The sequence below is a fragment of the Talpa occidentalis genome, unplaced genomic scaffold, assembly GCF_014898055.3.
Source record: "Talpa occidentalis isolate TD23 unplaced genomic scaffold, MPIMG_talOcc4v2.1 talOcc4.2, whole genome shotgun sequence".
NCBI lineage: Eukaryota > Metazoa > Chordata > Mammalia > Eulipotyphla > Talpidae > Talpa > Talpa occidentalis.
In genome coordinates, this window is record NW_023602073.1 from 18,678,946 (window position 1) to 18,696,126 (window position 17,181).

A 17,181-nucleotide genomic window follows, 5' to 3' on the forward strand; every position below is an offset into this window, starting at 1 on the left:
GGAGTCTTACATCTCTTGACATGAATGGCTGTTTCCAGAAACACTGAAACATTGTGCCAGGAACCCTGCTTTTGAAAGCGTTCACAGCATTAGAAGCTGAAACTATGTTCTTGTACACCACTATGGCACTCTGCCGTCCACAGAGGGTGACTGACTGAATGGGACCGAACTGCGACAGCTTCTGGGTCACTGACTCAATGTCTTCAGTAGGTTGCATGTTCTTTTTCAACCATCTAGTGAGGGAGCAAGGAGAAGGAAGAGTCTTACTAGAAAATAAATAACAATTTTAGTGTCATATCTCCGCCACCCCCCCCCCCGGCCCAGTAATTTAAAAAGATGACATGAGGGGACAGTTGGGTTATTTCATTGGAAAGCAAGGTTCAGTCTCAGTAATTACATCCCTATTTAATTATATAGGCTTCATTCTTGTTTAATGGGATATTTCAAGAAAGTGCAACCTATAAACCACCTTAAGTATCTTGTAACTTTCAGTTTTGATTACTGCTAGATACACAAATCACTGAGGACAAGGGTATAATTACAGTGGCCACAGAACTGGCATGGAATACTGTTCTCTGCTCAGTACCCTCCTCCCTTTTTAACCTTCCTTTCAGGCATCAGCATCCATGTAGCCAACCCAATGAACCTCTGTTTAGTTTCTTAATACTTAATACTTTTATTGTAGGAATCCTACTCCAGGGCTTCCCTGGTGGCACAAGGGGTTAAGCACAGCACTTTGAAGCTATCTACAGCCTCTGTAGCATGAGTTCAGTCCCTGGCTAGCCAGGGAGCTACCCACATGGCGCAGCAGACTGCTCCTGTCTTGCCCACTGCTCCCCTCAGCAGTGTATTTCAGTCAGTCTGCCTGTTCTGTTCCCCACTCTGTCTCTGGTGAATCCTCTCACTCCCCACACCTCTGACCTATACCTCAATTCTTGTGTGCCTATATAAATAAATCTTAAAAAAAAAGCTAATCCAAAATCTTTCATCTTATAGAAAATACATGAGTAGGTAATATTCATTGAGCACCACTGTGTGTTACAAGTGCCAAATGCTCATCACATTTTTATCTTCAGAACACACCACCAGTATTTAGAAACAAGGTAGCGCTGTGGCTACCACCATGCTACAAGTAGGGGTCCAGGGCACCAGTGCAGTTCTGGTTCCACTAAGTCACCAGGGACCCCTTCCCTCCCATTAATCACAACGAAACTGGACGAAATATGAAAAACAACTGCTTAAGTTGGCTGATATTAAAACCAGAAGGATTACATGAGGGTGTCAAGATAGGGAGATGTAACTACCCAGGAATGAGTTTCTCAGATTGTGGCAAATAAGGTAACAATCACTGGGGTCTCTGTTCTGAGCATGTGACTTATTCCTCAGAGGCAGGTCCAGTGCGCTGCTGGCTGAACCTAACCTGGTTGATTATTTGCTAAGAACAAAAACAGCATTCTCCTGATGATTTTAATAGAAACCAGAACCCATGCAACATAGTATTTACTCAGGTGAGGAAAGACAACACATATCACTCCTTAGCTGGCCAGAATGTTGGAATCATCACACAAAGCAGTTCTTGTAACTGCAGTGACAAAAACTGCTTTGTGGAGTAAACACTTCAGTATGTAAATTCTCAGCAGAGAAACAAACTACAAAAAGAACCAAATAAAAATATTAAAACTAAAAATCTGGAATTAAATTCACTAACAGGGCCTCCTTGGTGGCGCAGCCGGTTGAGCACCGCACCGTGAAGCTCTCTGCAGCCTCTGCAGCACGAGTTCAATCCCCGCTGACTAGGGAGAAACCCACATGGCGCAGCAGACCTCTCCTGTCTCTCCCGCTGCTCCCCTCAGCAGTGTATTTCATCAGTCTGCCTGTTCTATTCCCCACTCTGTCTCTGGTGAATCCTCTCACCCTCCCGCACATCTGGCCTGTACCCCGGTTCTTGTATAAATAAATAAATATCTGTAACAAGAAATAAATAAATTCACTAGCAGACCTGAGCAGATTTCCAAAAAAGAGGAGTCTGAATTGAGAAGGCTGAACAACAGAAATTAAACACCGGGGGCCTCCCTGGTGGCGCAAGGGGTTAAGATGCAACCTATGAAGCTGTCCGCAGCCACTGGAGCACGAGTTTGATCCCCGGCCAGGGAACTACCCACATGGTGCAGCAGACCTCCCCTGACTCGCCTGCTGCTCCCCTCAGCAGTGTATTTTGCTCAGTCTGCCTGTTCTGTTCCCCACTCTGTCTCTGGTGAATCCTCTAACCTCTCCCCCTGCACCTCTGGTCTGTACCCCAGTTCTTGTATACATAAATAAATATAATCTTAAAAAAAAAAGAAAAGAAAAGAAAAGAAATTAAACACTAGGAGGAACAGAAGCGAATATTGAGAAAAGTTGAATAAACAGGTGAACAACATGGTGAAGTAGGAAGTTTCAGGCACTCATGCCTCTACAGAAACATCAATAAAAAACTATGGAAGCTAACAGGATGGTCCCCAGGAAAAGGGGAGGGGGAGGTTCCAGGTCCCCTGTCCCACCCAAGGTAAGGGAGAACTGAGCAGGGAAGAGAGGAAGCTGGAGAAGGAAGGAAGCAGGATGGAGCCAGAAGGAGACCTGGAGGACGCACGTGGAGCAGAGAGACATGTGAAGAAGCGGCGCTTGCTTCTTGGTCCTGGACTGATTGAAATAGATATGGGTGAGAGACCCGTGGGGAGGGTAACAATGGCAGTGTTTATCTTGATTTTGAATTTCTCTTTTCCTCCCAGAGTTGTCTGACTGTTTCTGACCCTTTTCTATGGGTCAGAAGTTCTAAGTTCCCTTAGACTTCTGGCAGCTTTCAGGCCTCAGAGGTTGGCTTTGGGCCAGCCCTGTTTGGCTGAGCATTTACCCACAAAGGGATGGGTAACTTTTGGTGCTTGATTTGGAAATTATATTCCTCCCCTTTTCTGTATTGCACATGCATTGCATTAAAGGGTCTTACACACTAGAGTATGTTTTGTCTTGTTGTGGTGGATGGCAGAACTTATTTAGAATGGGCAGGTTTCGGGGTTCTGGGGTGCCCCTCTCCCTCCTCTGTAACAAAACCAAATATCTGCATCAAACAAGTGACCAATAAAAAAAAAAATCACATAAAACATGATAGGAGGGCCTCCCTGGAGGCCTAGGGGTTAAGTCTCAGAGCTATCACTGATAATGGCTTGAGTTCGATCCCCAGCCAGGGAGTTGACTCACATGGCGCAACAGACCTCTCCTGTCTCCCTGCTGCTCCTCTCAGCAGTGTATTTCAGTCAATCCACCTATTCTGCTCCCCACACTTTCTCTGGTGAATCCTATCACCCCCCGTACCTTTGGCCTGTACCCCAGTTCTTCTATGCCAAAAAAACCCCAACAAACCAGGAAAGTTCCTGGAATTTTTACCCTCTCTCACTCCTCTGCAAGGCTAGAACAACAATGGGCCTATGTTCTAGTTCCCTTACTGGGACAGAAGTCAGACAGTGCTGAACTTGTTTGCAACATTCTGCCCTGAAGGACTGATTGCTGCCAAAGCCCAGACGAGAAACATTGGCATCATTTGGGCTCTGGTTGTAAACCACAGAAGGCAGAGGCAGCGATGAAACACAGGAACATCCACACTGACCGCAGACCCACAAATGTAGAACAAGAGAGTATGAGCAGAAGGAACACCATGAGACATTTACGACCCGGGAAGAAGCTGGAAGGACACTGTGAAATTAAGACATTTAAAAGCAACCTGGGGGGAAATTTTTTCAACCTGAAAGTAAAACAGGTCCAGCTAGAAAGCATTCCCAGAAGAGAACTGAGACAAATAGGCTGATCGCCAGACTGCTGCCTGCTAATTAGAGAAAGTCCCACCCACCATTGTACATACTGGGAGAGGTGGATGATTTTTTCTTTCTTTATTATTTTTTTAAAGATTTATTTATTTATGCATGCAAGAACTGGGGTACAGGCCAGAGGTGTGGGGCGGGGTCGGTGACAGGATTCACCAGACACAGCGTGGGGAACAGAACAGGCAGATCGACTGAAATACACTGCTGAGAGGAGCAGCGGGTGAGTCAGGAGAGGACTGCTGTGCCATGTGGGTATCTTCCTGGCCGGGGCTCAAACTTGCACTGCAGTGGCTGCAGATAGCTTCACAGGTTGGATCTTAACCCCGTGCGCCACCAGGGAGGCCCCGAGGTGGCTGATTTATTTTTTTTAATTTTTAAATTTTTAAAATATTTTATTTTATATAATTCTTACATCATTTTTCATTTTTGCACAATGTATGAATTTTCATTTTGGTTATATTCCCCATACAATTGCACCCCCCCTTATTTTGACCCTAATCCTTCCTCTCCCCATCCCCCCCTCCTCCGTAGTATGTCTCTGGTTTATAGTTGCTTGTTAATTTTGATTTTTACTTTGTATTAATTAGTCTTTTTCCTGGTCCCTTATTTAGGTTTTCTAAATTCTTGCTATGAGTGAGACTATCTGGTATTTTTCTTTTTCTTTCTGACTTATTTCTCTGAACATGATCCCTTCTAGCTCCATCCATGTTGCTGCAAACTGTATGTGTTTATCTTTTTTAATTGCTGAGTAATATTCCATTGTATATATGTACCACATCTTCTTGATCCAGTCATCTCTTTTTGGGCATTTGGGTTGTTTCTATAGCTTAGCTAGACATAAGACCTGAAACCATAAAATATATAGAAGGAAATTAGGCAAAACACTACATGACATACACCTCAAAGACATCTTTACAGACACATCACCCAAAGCAGTGATAGTGAAGGCAAAGATAAACAGCTGGGACTACATCAACTTAAAGAGCTTCTGCACAGCAAAAGAGACAATAACCAAAACAAAGAGAAAATTTTTGCACACAGCACTAATGATTAAGGACTGATCACAAAAATCTGCAAAGAGCTGATGAGACACAATAAAAACAAAGAAAATAATCCAGTCAAAAAATGGGTGGCTGGAGCCTCCCCGGTGGCGCAGCAGTTGAGCGCTGGGTTGTGAAGCTGCCCGCAGCCTCTGCAGTGCCGGTTTGAATCCTGGCTGCTTCCCAGCCACTGGAGGAGGGTCCCGCATGGCGCACAGACCTCTCCTGCTGCCTGCTGCTCCCCTCAGCAGTGTGCTTCGGGTCCTTCTGCCTGCTCTGCTCCCCGCTCTGGCTCTGGTGAATTCTCTCACCCTCCCGCGCTTCTGACTGTACCCAGTGCTTGTATAAATAAATAAATAAATAAATCTTTAAAAAAAAAAATGGGCGGCTGATTTTTTAAATGCTCTATTTTCAGCAAAAGATCGAAGCATAGGAAGAAACAGAAACATTTTTGAACGTTAATTTGAAAAACAAAATCCCTGGGATAAAGTTTTTTGCACACAATACAACTGATAAGGGACTGATCACAAAAATCTACAAAGAGCTCACACAACAAAACAAACAATCCAGTCAAAAAAAAGGGCAGATGAGCTAAAAAGACACTTCTCCAAAGAGGAAATGCGAATGGCCAACAGGCATATGAAAAAATGTTCAACATCACTTGCAATCAGGGAAATGCAAATCAAAACTACAATGAGACACCACCTTACACCAGTCAGAATGGCACATATTATAAAAATAGGAAGCAACAAATATTGGCAAGGATGTGGAGAAAAAGGAACTCTCCTGGTGGGAGTGCAGACTGGTCCAACCACTATGGTAAGCTGTGTGGAGGTTCCTCAAAGTACTAAAAATGAAGCTTCCATATGATCCAGCAATTCCACTCCTAGGGATCTACCCAAAGGACACAAAAACATTAATTCAAAAAGATGCCTGTACTCCTATGTTTACTGTAGCACTATTTACAATAGGTAAGCTATGGAAACAACCCAAATGCCTAAAAATAGATGACTAGATCAAGAAGATGTGTTCTACTTACACAATGGAATATTACTCAGCAATCAAAAAAGATAAACTCATGCCATTTGCAGCAACATGGATGGAGCTGGAAGGGACGATGCTCAGTGAAATAAGCCAGAAGGAAAAAGAAAAATATTGGATGGTTTCACTTATAGGAGGACTATAAAGTTAACAAATAAGAGATCAGGAAAAAATAATAATTTAAAAAATTAACAGACAACCATAAATTAGAGACATTCTGTGAAGGAGGGGGAGGAAAAGAGATCAAAACAGGGGAAAGAAGAGCACAAGGGACTTTGGTGATGGTTCACGGGTGAACTGGTGGTGGGCATTTTATGGGGACTACACAATGATGTAAAAGATACAAATAAAATAAACCAAAATCCCCTGAAATAGGCCCATATTTACTAAACAAAGACTTTAAAACAATTATCAAATATATGCAGGAGAACTAAAGGAAAACATGAACAAAGAACTAAAGGAAATCAGGAAAATAATATGCATTAAAAAGCAAAAAAGGGGAATATAAACAACTGGAACTACAGCAAACAGAAAAAGCTTCTGTACAGTGAAAGAGAAGTAGCCAAACAGACACCCTACTGAATCAGAGAAAATATTTTCACACCACGCATCTGACAAGAGACTGATATTAAAGATATACAAAGAGTTCACTTAACTCAACAAAAAGAAAACAATGGTTGGGGGCCTTCCTGGCGGCACAGGGGTTAAAGACAGTGCTATGAAGCTATCTCCAGCCATTGCAGCACAAGTTCGATCCCTGGCCAGCCAGGAAGCTACCCTGATGCAGCAGACCTCTCCTGTCTTGCCCGCTGCTCCCCTCAGCAGTGTATTTTGGTCGATCTGCCTGTTCTGCCCCCCACTATGTCTCTTTGTCCTTTTCCTCCTACCCCCACACCTCTGGCTTACACCCCAGTTCTTGTATGCATAAATAAATAAATCTTTAAAAAAAAAAGAAAAAAGAAATGATTGAATCAAAAAATGGGCAGAAGAGCTAAATAAGAACTTCTCCAAAGAAGACACAGATGGCCAACAGGCACAAGAAAAAATTTTGTTACTCACCCTCAGGAAAATGCAAATCAAAACCATAGTGAGATACCATCTTGCACCCTTGAGAATGGCCCAAATAGGAAAGGCCAGAAAAAAGTGCTGGTGAGGATGTGGAGAAGGACCCCACCCCAGATACTGTTGGTGGGAGTGTAGATGGGGGTCCAGTCCCTATGGGAAGGAGAGCGGCGGGTTCCTCAAGACACTAAAAATGGATCTACCATATGATCCAGCAATTCTACTCAAGGAATCTGCTCAAAGAACACAAAAACACTAATTTGAAAGGAAATCTTCACACCTATTTATTGCAGCACTATTTCTGGTACAGGGCAGGAAGAGGGACACCCCAGAACCTCCAAACCTGCCTGCTCTAAAAAGGTTCTACCGTCCGCTGCATCAAGACAAAACATAAGAACTTTAATAGAAAGGAACTTTTAATGCAATTAGTGTGCAATACAGAAAAGACAATACAGTTTCCAAATCAAGCACCCAGTTACCCATTCCCTCATGGGTAAATGTCCAGCCAAACAGGGTTGGCCCTGAGGAAGGCCGGAAAGTTGCCCTAAGTCTAAAGCACTTTCCGTCGGGGACCCATAGAAAAGGGTGAGAAACAGTCAGACAAGTCTGGGAGGAAAAGAACAAACTCAAAGCCAAGATAAAAGCTGCCATTGTTAACCTCCCCACGGGTCTCTCACCCACATCTGTTCCAACCAGGCCAGGACCAGGAAGCAAGTGCAGCTTCTTCACACGTCTGCTCCAGGTGCCTCCTCCAGGTTTCCTTACTCTCCATCCTTCCTCCTCCCTTCTCCAGTCTCCTCTCCAGCTTTTCCTCCCTGCTTAGCTCCACCCTACCTGGGTGGGGCAGGGAACCTGGAACCTCACCTTTTCTTGGGACCACCCTGTTACATTTGCAATAGCCAAGACATGGGAACAACTTAAGTGCCTCAAAACAGATGAGTGGATCAATCAAGCAAACGTAATTTGCCAGGGAACATAAGCTTGTAACTTTGAAAGCCAAGTCCAGCCAATTCCACATCACCGCTGTTAGTACTTGGTCCCAGGGCCACACCTCTCCTCTGGCCACCCCTGCTGCATAGGGTTCAAGCCAGACCTTGTTGCCGCCTTCTTGCAACACCTCCCATTTCTCTCAGTGTACAACCTAACAGTCGCGGGATAATGCCCAAATTACCCACTCGTGCTCGTTAACCTAGGCCCTGGGCATGCTGGGGTGGGGGGTGCCTCCTGAATCCTGAAGCATAAAAGCCCCAGTGCCCAGTGGTCAGGTCCCTCTCCCAGGACACTCCTCATCCCCCCAGATCTCTGCTCACTCACCTAGAACGCAGCTGCCCATGGAGAGCCCACACAACTGCTCCTGTCCCCAGTTCTCTCCCAGTAAGGGCTCCTCCAGATGCTCAGTGGTGTGAAAATGGGGCTCACGGGCTTTGACAGAGAGCAGTGCTGGTTTCCAGGCTGCCCTGTACCCCAAAACCACATGTACCTCAAAGACCACATGTATCTCAAAGACCACAATTTTTGGCGAAGGCATGAAGAATCCGTGATCTCCTAAAGTATGTATAGGACAAAAGCTGGTCACCTACCTGACGACGATCGCCGACATTGGAGTATTGGGGGTGCTCTTCTGGCATTTACTCCGGTTTGCAGTGTTCATGATGTTTCTCTGCCACAGGGGCATACTGCTCGGCTTTGGGCTCAGGTTAATCTCCTTTGGATACTCATGTCTTTTTAAGACTCTTTCTAATCCAGAGAGTTCAGGATCCTCACCTAGGAATAGAATAAGCAATTCAGCGTTTCTGCCCACATCCACATTGGTGTTACCTTGAGAGAGAATGTTTATGCCATTTGAGAACTGCTATTTAATGTTAATATTCCTTCATTCCAACAATATTACTGAGGGACATTTTCACCTTAGCCTGATCCTTGACAGCAAATAGGGGCACAGCAAAGGAATGAATGAACAAGCAAATGAATAAACAGATGTGCCAGTCCCCGTTATAAATACTGAAGGTAATTTGTGTAGTTTGTGCATGATTTGTAAACTAATGGCAAGTGATGGTACGGTTATTTTATCTTCGAGGACGTTAACCACACTGTGCGTTTGCGTCACATCCACTGCTACATCTTGGCCTCAGTGACCCCCCCCCAAGTTGCCCATCTGCAATGAGACAAAGAGCTGTGCCGCGGACCAGCACAGCAGTAGACGATGAGGCCGTCTCAGGGTTGAGAGACTGCGCAGGGTGGTCAGGGATTCGGTTAAAGAAATGACAAACAGACACACTTCAAGAGTGAAAATCTGAGTGTAATTTTATTTGAGTTGGTGACCAGTATATATATGTTTTCTAAAAGCATAGGAATGGCGAACATCAGTGAAGAAATCAGCTTGCTTATAGGTTTAGCTTATCATTGACAGGGCAGTGATTTACATCTGGACCCAGGCGCATTCCTAAGTAGTTAGGCTATTAATTTTTCTTTTTGTTTTATATGATTACTTTTTGTTTTAACTACTCACTATTACTATTAATTAACACAGGTGAATTTTACTTTTCACAATGTAATATTTTTATCATTTAGATTAATACTAACAAGGCTAAGTATACAACAGAGAAATTATTAAGCTAGCAGTTCTATTAATACACAGAGTTTAGTAACGTTTCATTTGAATCAGCCTAGTTATTAGATTTTGTATGTTCTTTTTTAATCGGCAAACCAATGACCTTTTAAACAGAGAAAGAGAAAAGATTTTAGAGAGACAGTTGTATTAGAATAAAGTTTGTGGGTCTAGAGAAGGTGAGATAAGTTTCCGCGGACAGCATTCCTGTAGTGGCTTCTGGTGGTCGTTATCTTTCAACAGGCTTCCGTCTTATCTATGTCTTCAGGCGGTTTTTTGCTGTTCTCCTCCTGCGCGCTGGTTGCCCAGCCGGACCTAGGGATTCCTAGAGGTCACTGCAGGAGGAGGTGCAGCAAGTATATCTTCAGGGGGTTTTGCTGTTCTCCGCCTGCGCGCTGGTTGCCCAGCCGGACCTAGGGACTGTGGCGCAAGCCATTAGCCCTAAGGGTCACTGCAGGGGGAGGTGCAGCAGGTCCTCCTTTGTTTTTTTTAAAACGGAGTTGGTAGGCGTACATGTCACGTTGAAGGCGGTAGATCGACCTGTGAAGTGAGCGGACACAGAGGGGAGTTAAAAGACAAAGGAGAAGGACAAGTAGGGAAAGAGCAATGAAGGAAAGAACAAGATGATACCAGTGAGTTGGAGTCAAAGATTGGAGAGTAGAAGCTAGAGAATGGGCAAAGGAAGAGACTGAAGTATCCAGATGAGATTTACTGACAGCAGAGATTTCAGATTGGAGAGACGAGAGGTCATGAGAAAGGTCATTGTTACGCCAGATACCCAATAGGTGATGTTTGGTAAGATTCCAATGTAAGGAAGAGTTATAACGCAGAGGCGTAACGCAAATGAAACGAAACTGAGCATGGCATCGAGTAGACAGTTGTTTGAGGAGTTGAACCTCATCGCCAATAGCAATAACAATTTCTTCCAGAGCATTTAACTTTCTTTCCAACTTGTAGTCAATGTCCCGCTGTGTAGAGAGCGCCATGGACACATTTTTGGTAAGGTCATTCACAAAAGAAGCTGTCTTAGCTTCCTGAATTAAAGCAACAGAGGAAGCAGCTAAAGAGGTAACTAAGGAAATTAATGCAGCAATACCAAGAATAAGAGCAACAATAAAACGTTTAGGACGAAGAAGAGCATGCACCTCATCCAAGATTTGCATGGCAGTATTATCATACCAAGGCATATCATGTAAATCAACAGGTAACATAACATAGGGGGGTCTTTTGAGCAAGACCACCACAGGATATAGACGAGCAAGAGAGGGGGTAATACAATTAGTAACCACACAACCGGAACATTGGACAGAATAAGAGTTCCCACGGGATTGGATACGTGTGGATGAAGCATTTCCCAGGAGCAGAGCAAAGGGGTATCCAACGCAGGCACGCACTGGGATCTTAGCGGTGTCCTGTCCAGGTTGTTTGAAGTGTACATCATCAAAGGCAGTGAAAAGACGAAAGAGTTCAGGCTTCATGACAGAGCTTTCTGTCCAGGGAACCGGGTTATTCAGTCCTGCCAATGGAGGCAAGCTTCCTCATCATTTTCAGAGGTCTCTGGAACCCTACGAACAAAGCAGTAGTTTCTCCACATTTTAGTTTAGCTCTATGTTACTCCCTGGAAGAATTGTACTCAAAGCCACACAAAAGGTTAGCTCTGCTAGAAAAAGAAAAAAAAAATATATATATAACATTGCTGTAGAGTCTGGTCAGTCAAAACAAGAAAATTTTGTTGAATCAAGGCAAAACGTAAAAACATTTTCAATGTTATGTCAAACAAAACAGTAAAAATCAGGTGTATTTTCAACAGTCTATACAGTTCTTTGTAGAAAATTTTTACTCTCAAAAGTTTATCATTTTGAATCAATTGAGGCCTTTTTTTTCTTATTTTGTGTAGAAACAAGTCCTGCAGACATTAAACCATTGAAGTATATAATATTGCAAGGCAACAATAATTATTGACAATTTACATACATATTAGGTATTGAAAGATTTTGTTTTAGAAAACCAATGTTAACATTTTTGTACATGCCAAAGTTTTACCATTTTCCCAAGTGACAATGCTTCCCTTCCAGTTTTACTTTACTAGGTAAACCATATCGAACAAATTTATCTAACGGCTTTTCCCAGAGGAAAGGGAGAAAACTTGTGGAGTGTCTCAGGAGCTCTACTGAGGTTCCACAAAATTTCCTTGCATCAGCCAAATGACAGGCTACCAAATTTGTACTTGAATTTAGATTTCCGGGAAGCTTTGCCATAAATATTAGAAAAACAACAGAAACAACAATATTAAATTTCTATGAAGATACTGGCTTAGTTTAGTATTACAGTGTTGACAATTTTACTGAAATGGCCTGTGTGGCCACATGAAAGCAAGCTTTAGTATTAATCTTTTTTATTATGTGAATAAATTGATTAAATAATGCAATACAGTCAAATTTCCAACACATATCATTGTTTCTTTTCAAACCCATTATTTGCAGGTTTTATAAATCAAGGCAAATAAAATTCACTTCCCCTCAAACCTTCTACAACTTACTACATACCCTCAATTTTAGCTTTTTCTCTATTCTTCCACATTCTGGCACAACCAGATATTTTAATTTTAAGACAAAACTACTTTCCCTTTTCTTTTTATTTTACTTACTAGCAGTTATCAATTGCTCTCCCTCTTTTCTTCAGACACCACTAAAACTTTCAACAAATCATGATGTTGGTTTTCTTTCAGTATTCCAGAACACAAGGAGGTGCTTTGTGTGTTCACCACCCCAAAATGCTACTTAAAACATTGCAGATTTTTAAAATTGACTTAAAAACAGTATAGCTTGGTTTTAATATGACAAAAAATTTACATATATAAGTATATATATATATATATATATTTCTAGTTAAGGAAAGAATACTTTAAAGATACATTTACACAGAGTAGATTATTAATATTTAACACTATAACTTTAAGGATATATGCTTTGAATTATATCATAAGATTTGAACTAGCTCTTGTATATTAAAAATTTGGATTATGATCTCAAAATTTGTTTTTATTAGAACTTATATAGGCGCCGTTTATAACTAGTCCTCCGGAGGTAAAAAACAAAACAAACACAAAGAAAGACAAACAGATACAGAGATTTTTTTTTTTTTTTAATATACATTTAAAATTTTGGCCATGTGCATATATTTTGAAACACAATTATTTTACCAATATGTATGAAGATACTGAGGTTTTTAATGAGTTAACAGTTAAAATCTGTACACAGAATAAGTGTTTAATTTTAATTATTACCAAAGACTTTGGGCTGGAGACCACAGCAGTCATGGCAGTTTTTACTAATTATTTTTGATAAGAAAATATTTTTGGAGTTTACATTTTTAAGAAATGATTTTTTGGCTTTAGGTTGTTAACACATTATCTCACTGGGAACGGTCATATTTTAAAACATAAAAGAACACTGTTATCTTGAAAACAGGAGAAGAGATAAATTTTTACAGTCTGCCTGTAAAATTTGAGGTTTAGAATTTAGCTCAAAAATGTCTGTATTATTACTTTATGTTTTACCAGGTTAGTTTGTTTTAACAAGAAACTTAATTTTTTACAGGTCCAATAAATAAAATTAAAAGCTTTTATTTAACCAATAGCATTTTGTATAGTTTGTTAGCACGTCAAAAGTAACTCAGCAGTTTTACCTAAGACAATTTAGACTTTAAAATCAGAGAAACACAGGGAAATGGAACTTTTTTTTTTTTTTTTTTTAGAATGAACCAAAATAGTTATTTAAGGTGGATGGATAATAGAAAAGTTTAGTCCTTCACAGCAGGAAGGTAGTAGAGACCTGTCAGTGATCCCAACACTGGAGAAAAAGTTCAGGCAGCTGCTTGTTGAGATCAAGGGCAGCCTCCACCAGCCCACTGCAGTGGGTTTATACTATTTTAATAAAAACCTTTTAGTCATATTATAGTCATATAGTCTCATACACTCATATTTAACCATTTTTATCACTTTAACAATTGTGAATGAACTTTGAATACTATTATTTATAAATGCCTTATTTATTTATTTATTTATTTATTTTTAAAGAAACAAATGGCAAAACTTCACCAGGGGGAACCTAGCCTCTTCCCCAAATAATTAACAGGAAAAGATTGGAGCTTTTTTTTTTTTTCCATTTAAGATCATGTCACATTATCTCTTATTTGTTTTTGAGTTTTTATTTTTATCTCAACAATTTTAGTCAAGTCCGAGCTGGAAATTTGGGCTGGATTTTGGAATGGTTTTATAATTGGGAGTCAGATTGACTTTTGGCTTTTGAAAAACAATTTAACTATTTCAAGAATCCTGATCACTTTCTCTAATACTGCAGGCTATTTTCTCTTTTACCTTTTGTTTTGCATCTTTCATTTTGCCTCCAGCCAGGCAAAAAAAAAACGACCTATCTGTTTAGGTAATTGTTCTGTTGATATGGGGCTGTCAGCTGAGTCCTCTTTGATGTTATTTAGGGATACAGACAGCCATAAGTTTTTGAATTTTTTTTTTTTTTCAGGTCTAATTAGTTCTTTACAGAGGGAATTAGCATTTTTCCATGCAAGTTGTTTAAACAACAAATGTTGTACTCTGGAAGATGGAAGAACCTTATCCAGAGCATTTTTTAATCTGGCCACAAAATCCTGGTACATTTCATCCTGGCATTGGTGTATATCAGTAAGGTTAGCAGGCTTATGTTCAGGTGAAGGAAGATTTTTCCAGTCAACTTATTAATTTTGACTAAGACATCTTTTGGTAGGGCAGTCTGTCTGCGTACCTCAGTATATTTGTCTGTTCCCATGAACATAGAAAGGGAAATTTTCTCAGCCTTGACCTCATCATCATATTTTTTAAAGAAGGCATGTACTTGGTCCTCATATTCCATGCGAAATAATACATACATTCCCGAGGGAAGTACAGCCTTGGCAAGATTATGCCAATCATAAGGGGTCATCCAAGTGGCCGATAGCATGTCAATAATTTGATAAGTATAAGGGGAGTTATGACCTGTTGTCTGAACAGCTAACTGTAATTCTTTTAGGGTTTTTATAGGGATGGCCTCCCATGCAGGGCCATCGTCATCAGCACGAGTCAAAGTCGGAGGTCCGGCCACGGGAAAGGCAAATGAAAAATCTCCCGTCTTACTGGCCTCCCTTGCTGATCCTAGAATGCCACCCAGCGGCCCTCGATGGGCCTTGATATGATTAGGATTATTATCTAATGCAATTGTAGGTTTGGTAACAACTGGAAAAAGGTTAGCGGTTGGGCGGGAGGGTTTATCATTTTTGAAAGTCAATTTATCTAGCATTTCAGTATATTCATGATCATTAAACTCATCCTCTGACTGGGAAAGGGATTCCTTCAATACGGGAGCAGAGGCTTGAGCGAATAATGACGTGTTTGGATCATTATTGTTTTTAAGATTATCCTGAACTTCATCCTGTTGGCCTTCCCACAATTCTGCGTCAGTGGCATCAACCAGCAGATCTTTAACTTGTACCCACAAAGACAAAGCCTGTTTCGGAACCTGAGACGGTCCATGAAGGCCATAAAACTCTCTCACTTCTTTTTCTACTTTCTTCCAAGTTTCCAGTGACAGACTGCCTTCTTCTGGAAACCACGGGCATACCCGTAATATGAATTCATAAAGTTGCAGTAGAGCTTTTTTATTTACCTTAATACCTCGTGTTTCAATCATATTTTTTAATATAGATAGAAAAAGATCTCTATTTTTGGTCTGCTGTTGACCCATGGTCTCGTGGTGCTTTCGTTCACTCAAGCAGAGATTTCTTTCAACTGTGCTGTCCGGCCCGTGTCCCTCGCGGGAACTTGCGGAGGCGTCTTAGCTAAGGTCTGTCCGTATAAGTCCCGGACCAGGCTACTCCGAAGAGCAGATGACCGTTATGCCATATGACTTCCTCCACGGGAATCGCGGGTGCAGCCCACTCAGACTCCGTAGCTACGAGGCCGTGGAGCCGTATTCATGCACTCTCACACACACACAGCACCACGAGCATTCACTCTTAGAAAAACTTCTCACTATTTCAAACTGATCACCCTTTATCAGCAAGCTCCGGACGCTTCAGTGAGGATCCTATCCCTGACTTTTAAAAGAGGGTATTTTTAAGGGAATCACATTCACACTCACACACAAGAAGGGAGATAGCTTACCCAAGCGCAATCTCTTCGTTACTCACCTCTCCTTTGGGTGGAAAAACTCAGCAATATTTGAATTCGGGCCCCACGTTCAGGCGCCACCTGCCGCGGACCAGCACAGCAGTAGACGATGAGGCCGTCTCAGGGTTGAGAGACTGCGCAGGGTGGTCAGGGATTCGGTTAAAGAAATGACAAACAGACACACTTCAAGAGTGAAAATCTGAGTGTAATTTTATTTGAGTTGGTGACCAGTATATATATGTTTTCTAAAAGCATAGGAATGGCGAACATCAGTGAAGAAATCAGCTTGCTTATAGGTTTAGCTTATCATTGACAGGGCAGTGATTTACATCTGGACCCAGGCGCATTCCTAAGTAGTTAGGCTATTAATTTTTCTTTTTGTTTTATATGATTACTTTTTGTTTTAACTACTCACTATTACTATTAATTAACACAGGTGAATTTTACTTTTCACAATGTAATATTTTTATCATTTAGATTAATACTAACAAGGCTAAGTATACAACAGAGAAATTATTAAGCTAGCAGTTCTATTAATACACAGAGTTTAGTAACGTTTCATTTGAATCAGCCTAGTTATTAGATTTTGTATGTTCTTTTTTAATCGGCAAACCAATGACCTTTTAAACAGAGAAAGAGAAAAGATTTTAGAGAGACAGTTGTATTAGAATAAAGTTTGTGGGTCCAGAGAAGGTGAGATAAGTTTCCCAGCGGACAGCATTCCTGTAGTGGCTTCTGGTGGTCGTTATCTTTCAACAGGCTTCCGTCTTATCTATGTCTTCAGGCGGTTTTTTGCTGTTCTCCTCCTGCGCGCTGGTTGCCCAGCCGGACCTAGGGATTCCTAGAGGTCACTGCAGGAGGAGGTGCAGCAAGTATATCTTCAGGGGGTTTTGCTGTTCTCTGCCTGCGCGCTGGTTGCCCAGCCGGACCTAGGGACCGTGGCGCAAGCCATTAGCCCTAAGGGTCACTGCAGGGGGAGGTGCAGCAGAGCTGGGCCACCCTGTAATTCAATCCATTGCTTCCTTCATCAAAACATTCTTGGGCCTCCCTGGTGGCGCAGGGGTTGATGATAGCGCTGTCAAGCTATCGCCAGCCTCTACAGCATGAGTTCAATCCCTGCCCACCCAGGGAGCTGCGCACATGGCGCAGCAGACCTCTCCTATCTCGCCCGCTGCTCCCCTCATCAGTGTACTTCAGTCAATCTGCCTGTTCTGTTCCCCACTCTGTCTCTGGTGAATCCTCTCACCCTTCACACCTCTGGCCCGTACCCCAGCTCCTGTATGCATAAATAAATAAATACTGGATGGTCTCACTCATAGCAGGAATTTAGAAAACCTAAATAAGGGACGAGGAAAAAGACTAATACAAAGTAAAAAT

At 41.8% G+C, this 17,181-nt stretch overlaps 1 protein-coding gene across 13 annotated transcripts in view; it reads right to left on the reverse strand.

The window, feature by feature from the left end:
• Positions 1-17,181, reverse strand: part of LOC119251825 (testis expressed protein 56-like) — an 84,540-nt gene that overhangs the window by 19,594 nt on the left and 47,765 nt on the right. For 9 of the 13 annotated variants that reach the window (XM_054698018.1, XM_054698024.1, XM_054698022.1 and 6 more), the window contains one exon: positions 12,508-15,938. In XM_054698018.1, the coding sequence (XP_054553993.1) occupies positions 14,252-15,379 (1,128 nt within the window). In that variant the 5' untranslated portion in view covers positions 15,380-15,938 and the 3' untranslated portion in view covers positions 12,508-14,251. Of the gene's footprint in view, positions 1-10; positions 234-8,577; positions 8,762-10,034; positions 10,146-12,507; positions 15,939-17,181 lie in introns of those variants that run through there. The other 4 variants (XM_037519117.2, XM_054698025.1, XM_054698026.1 and 1 more) reach the window with 3 other exon arrangements.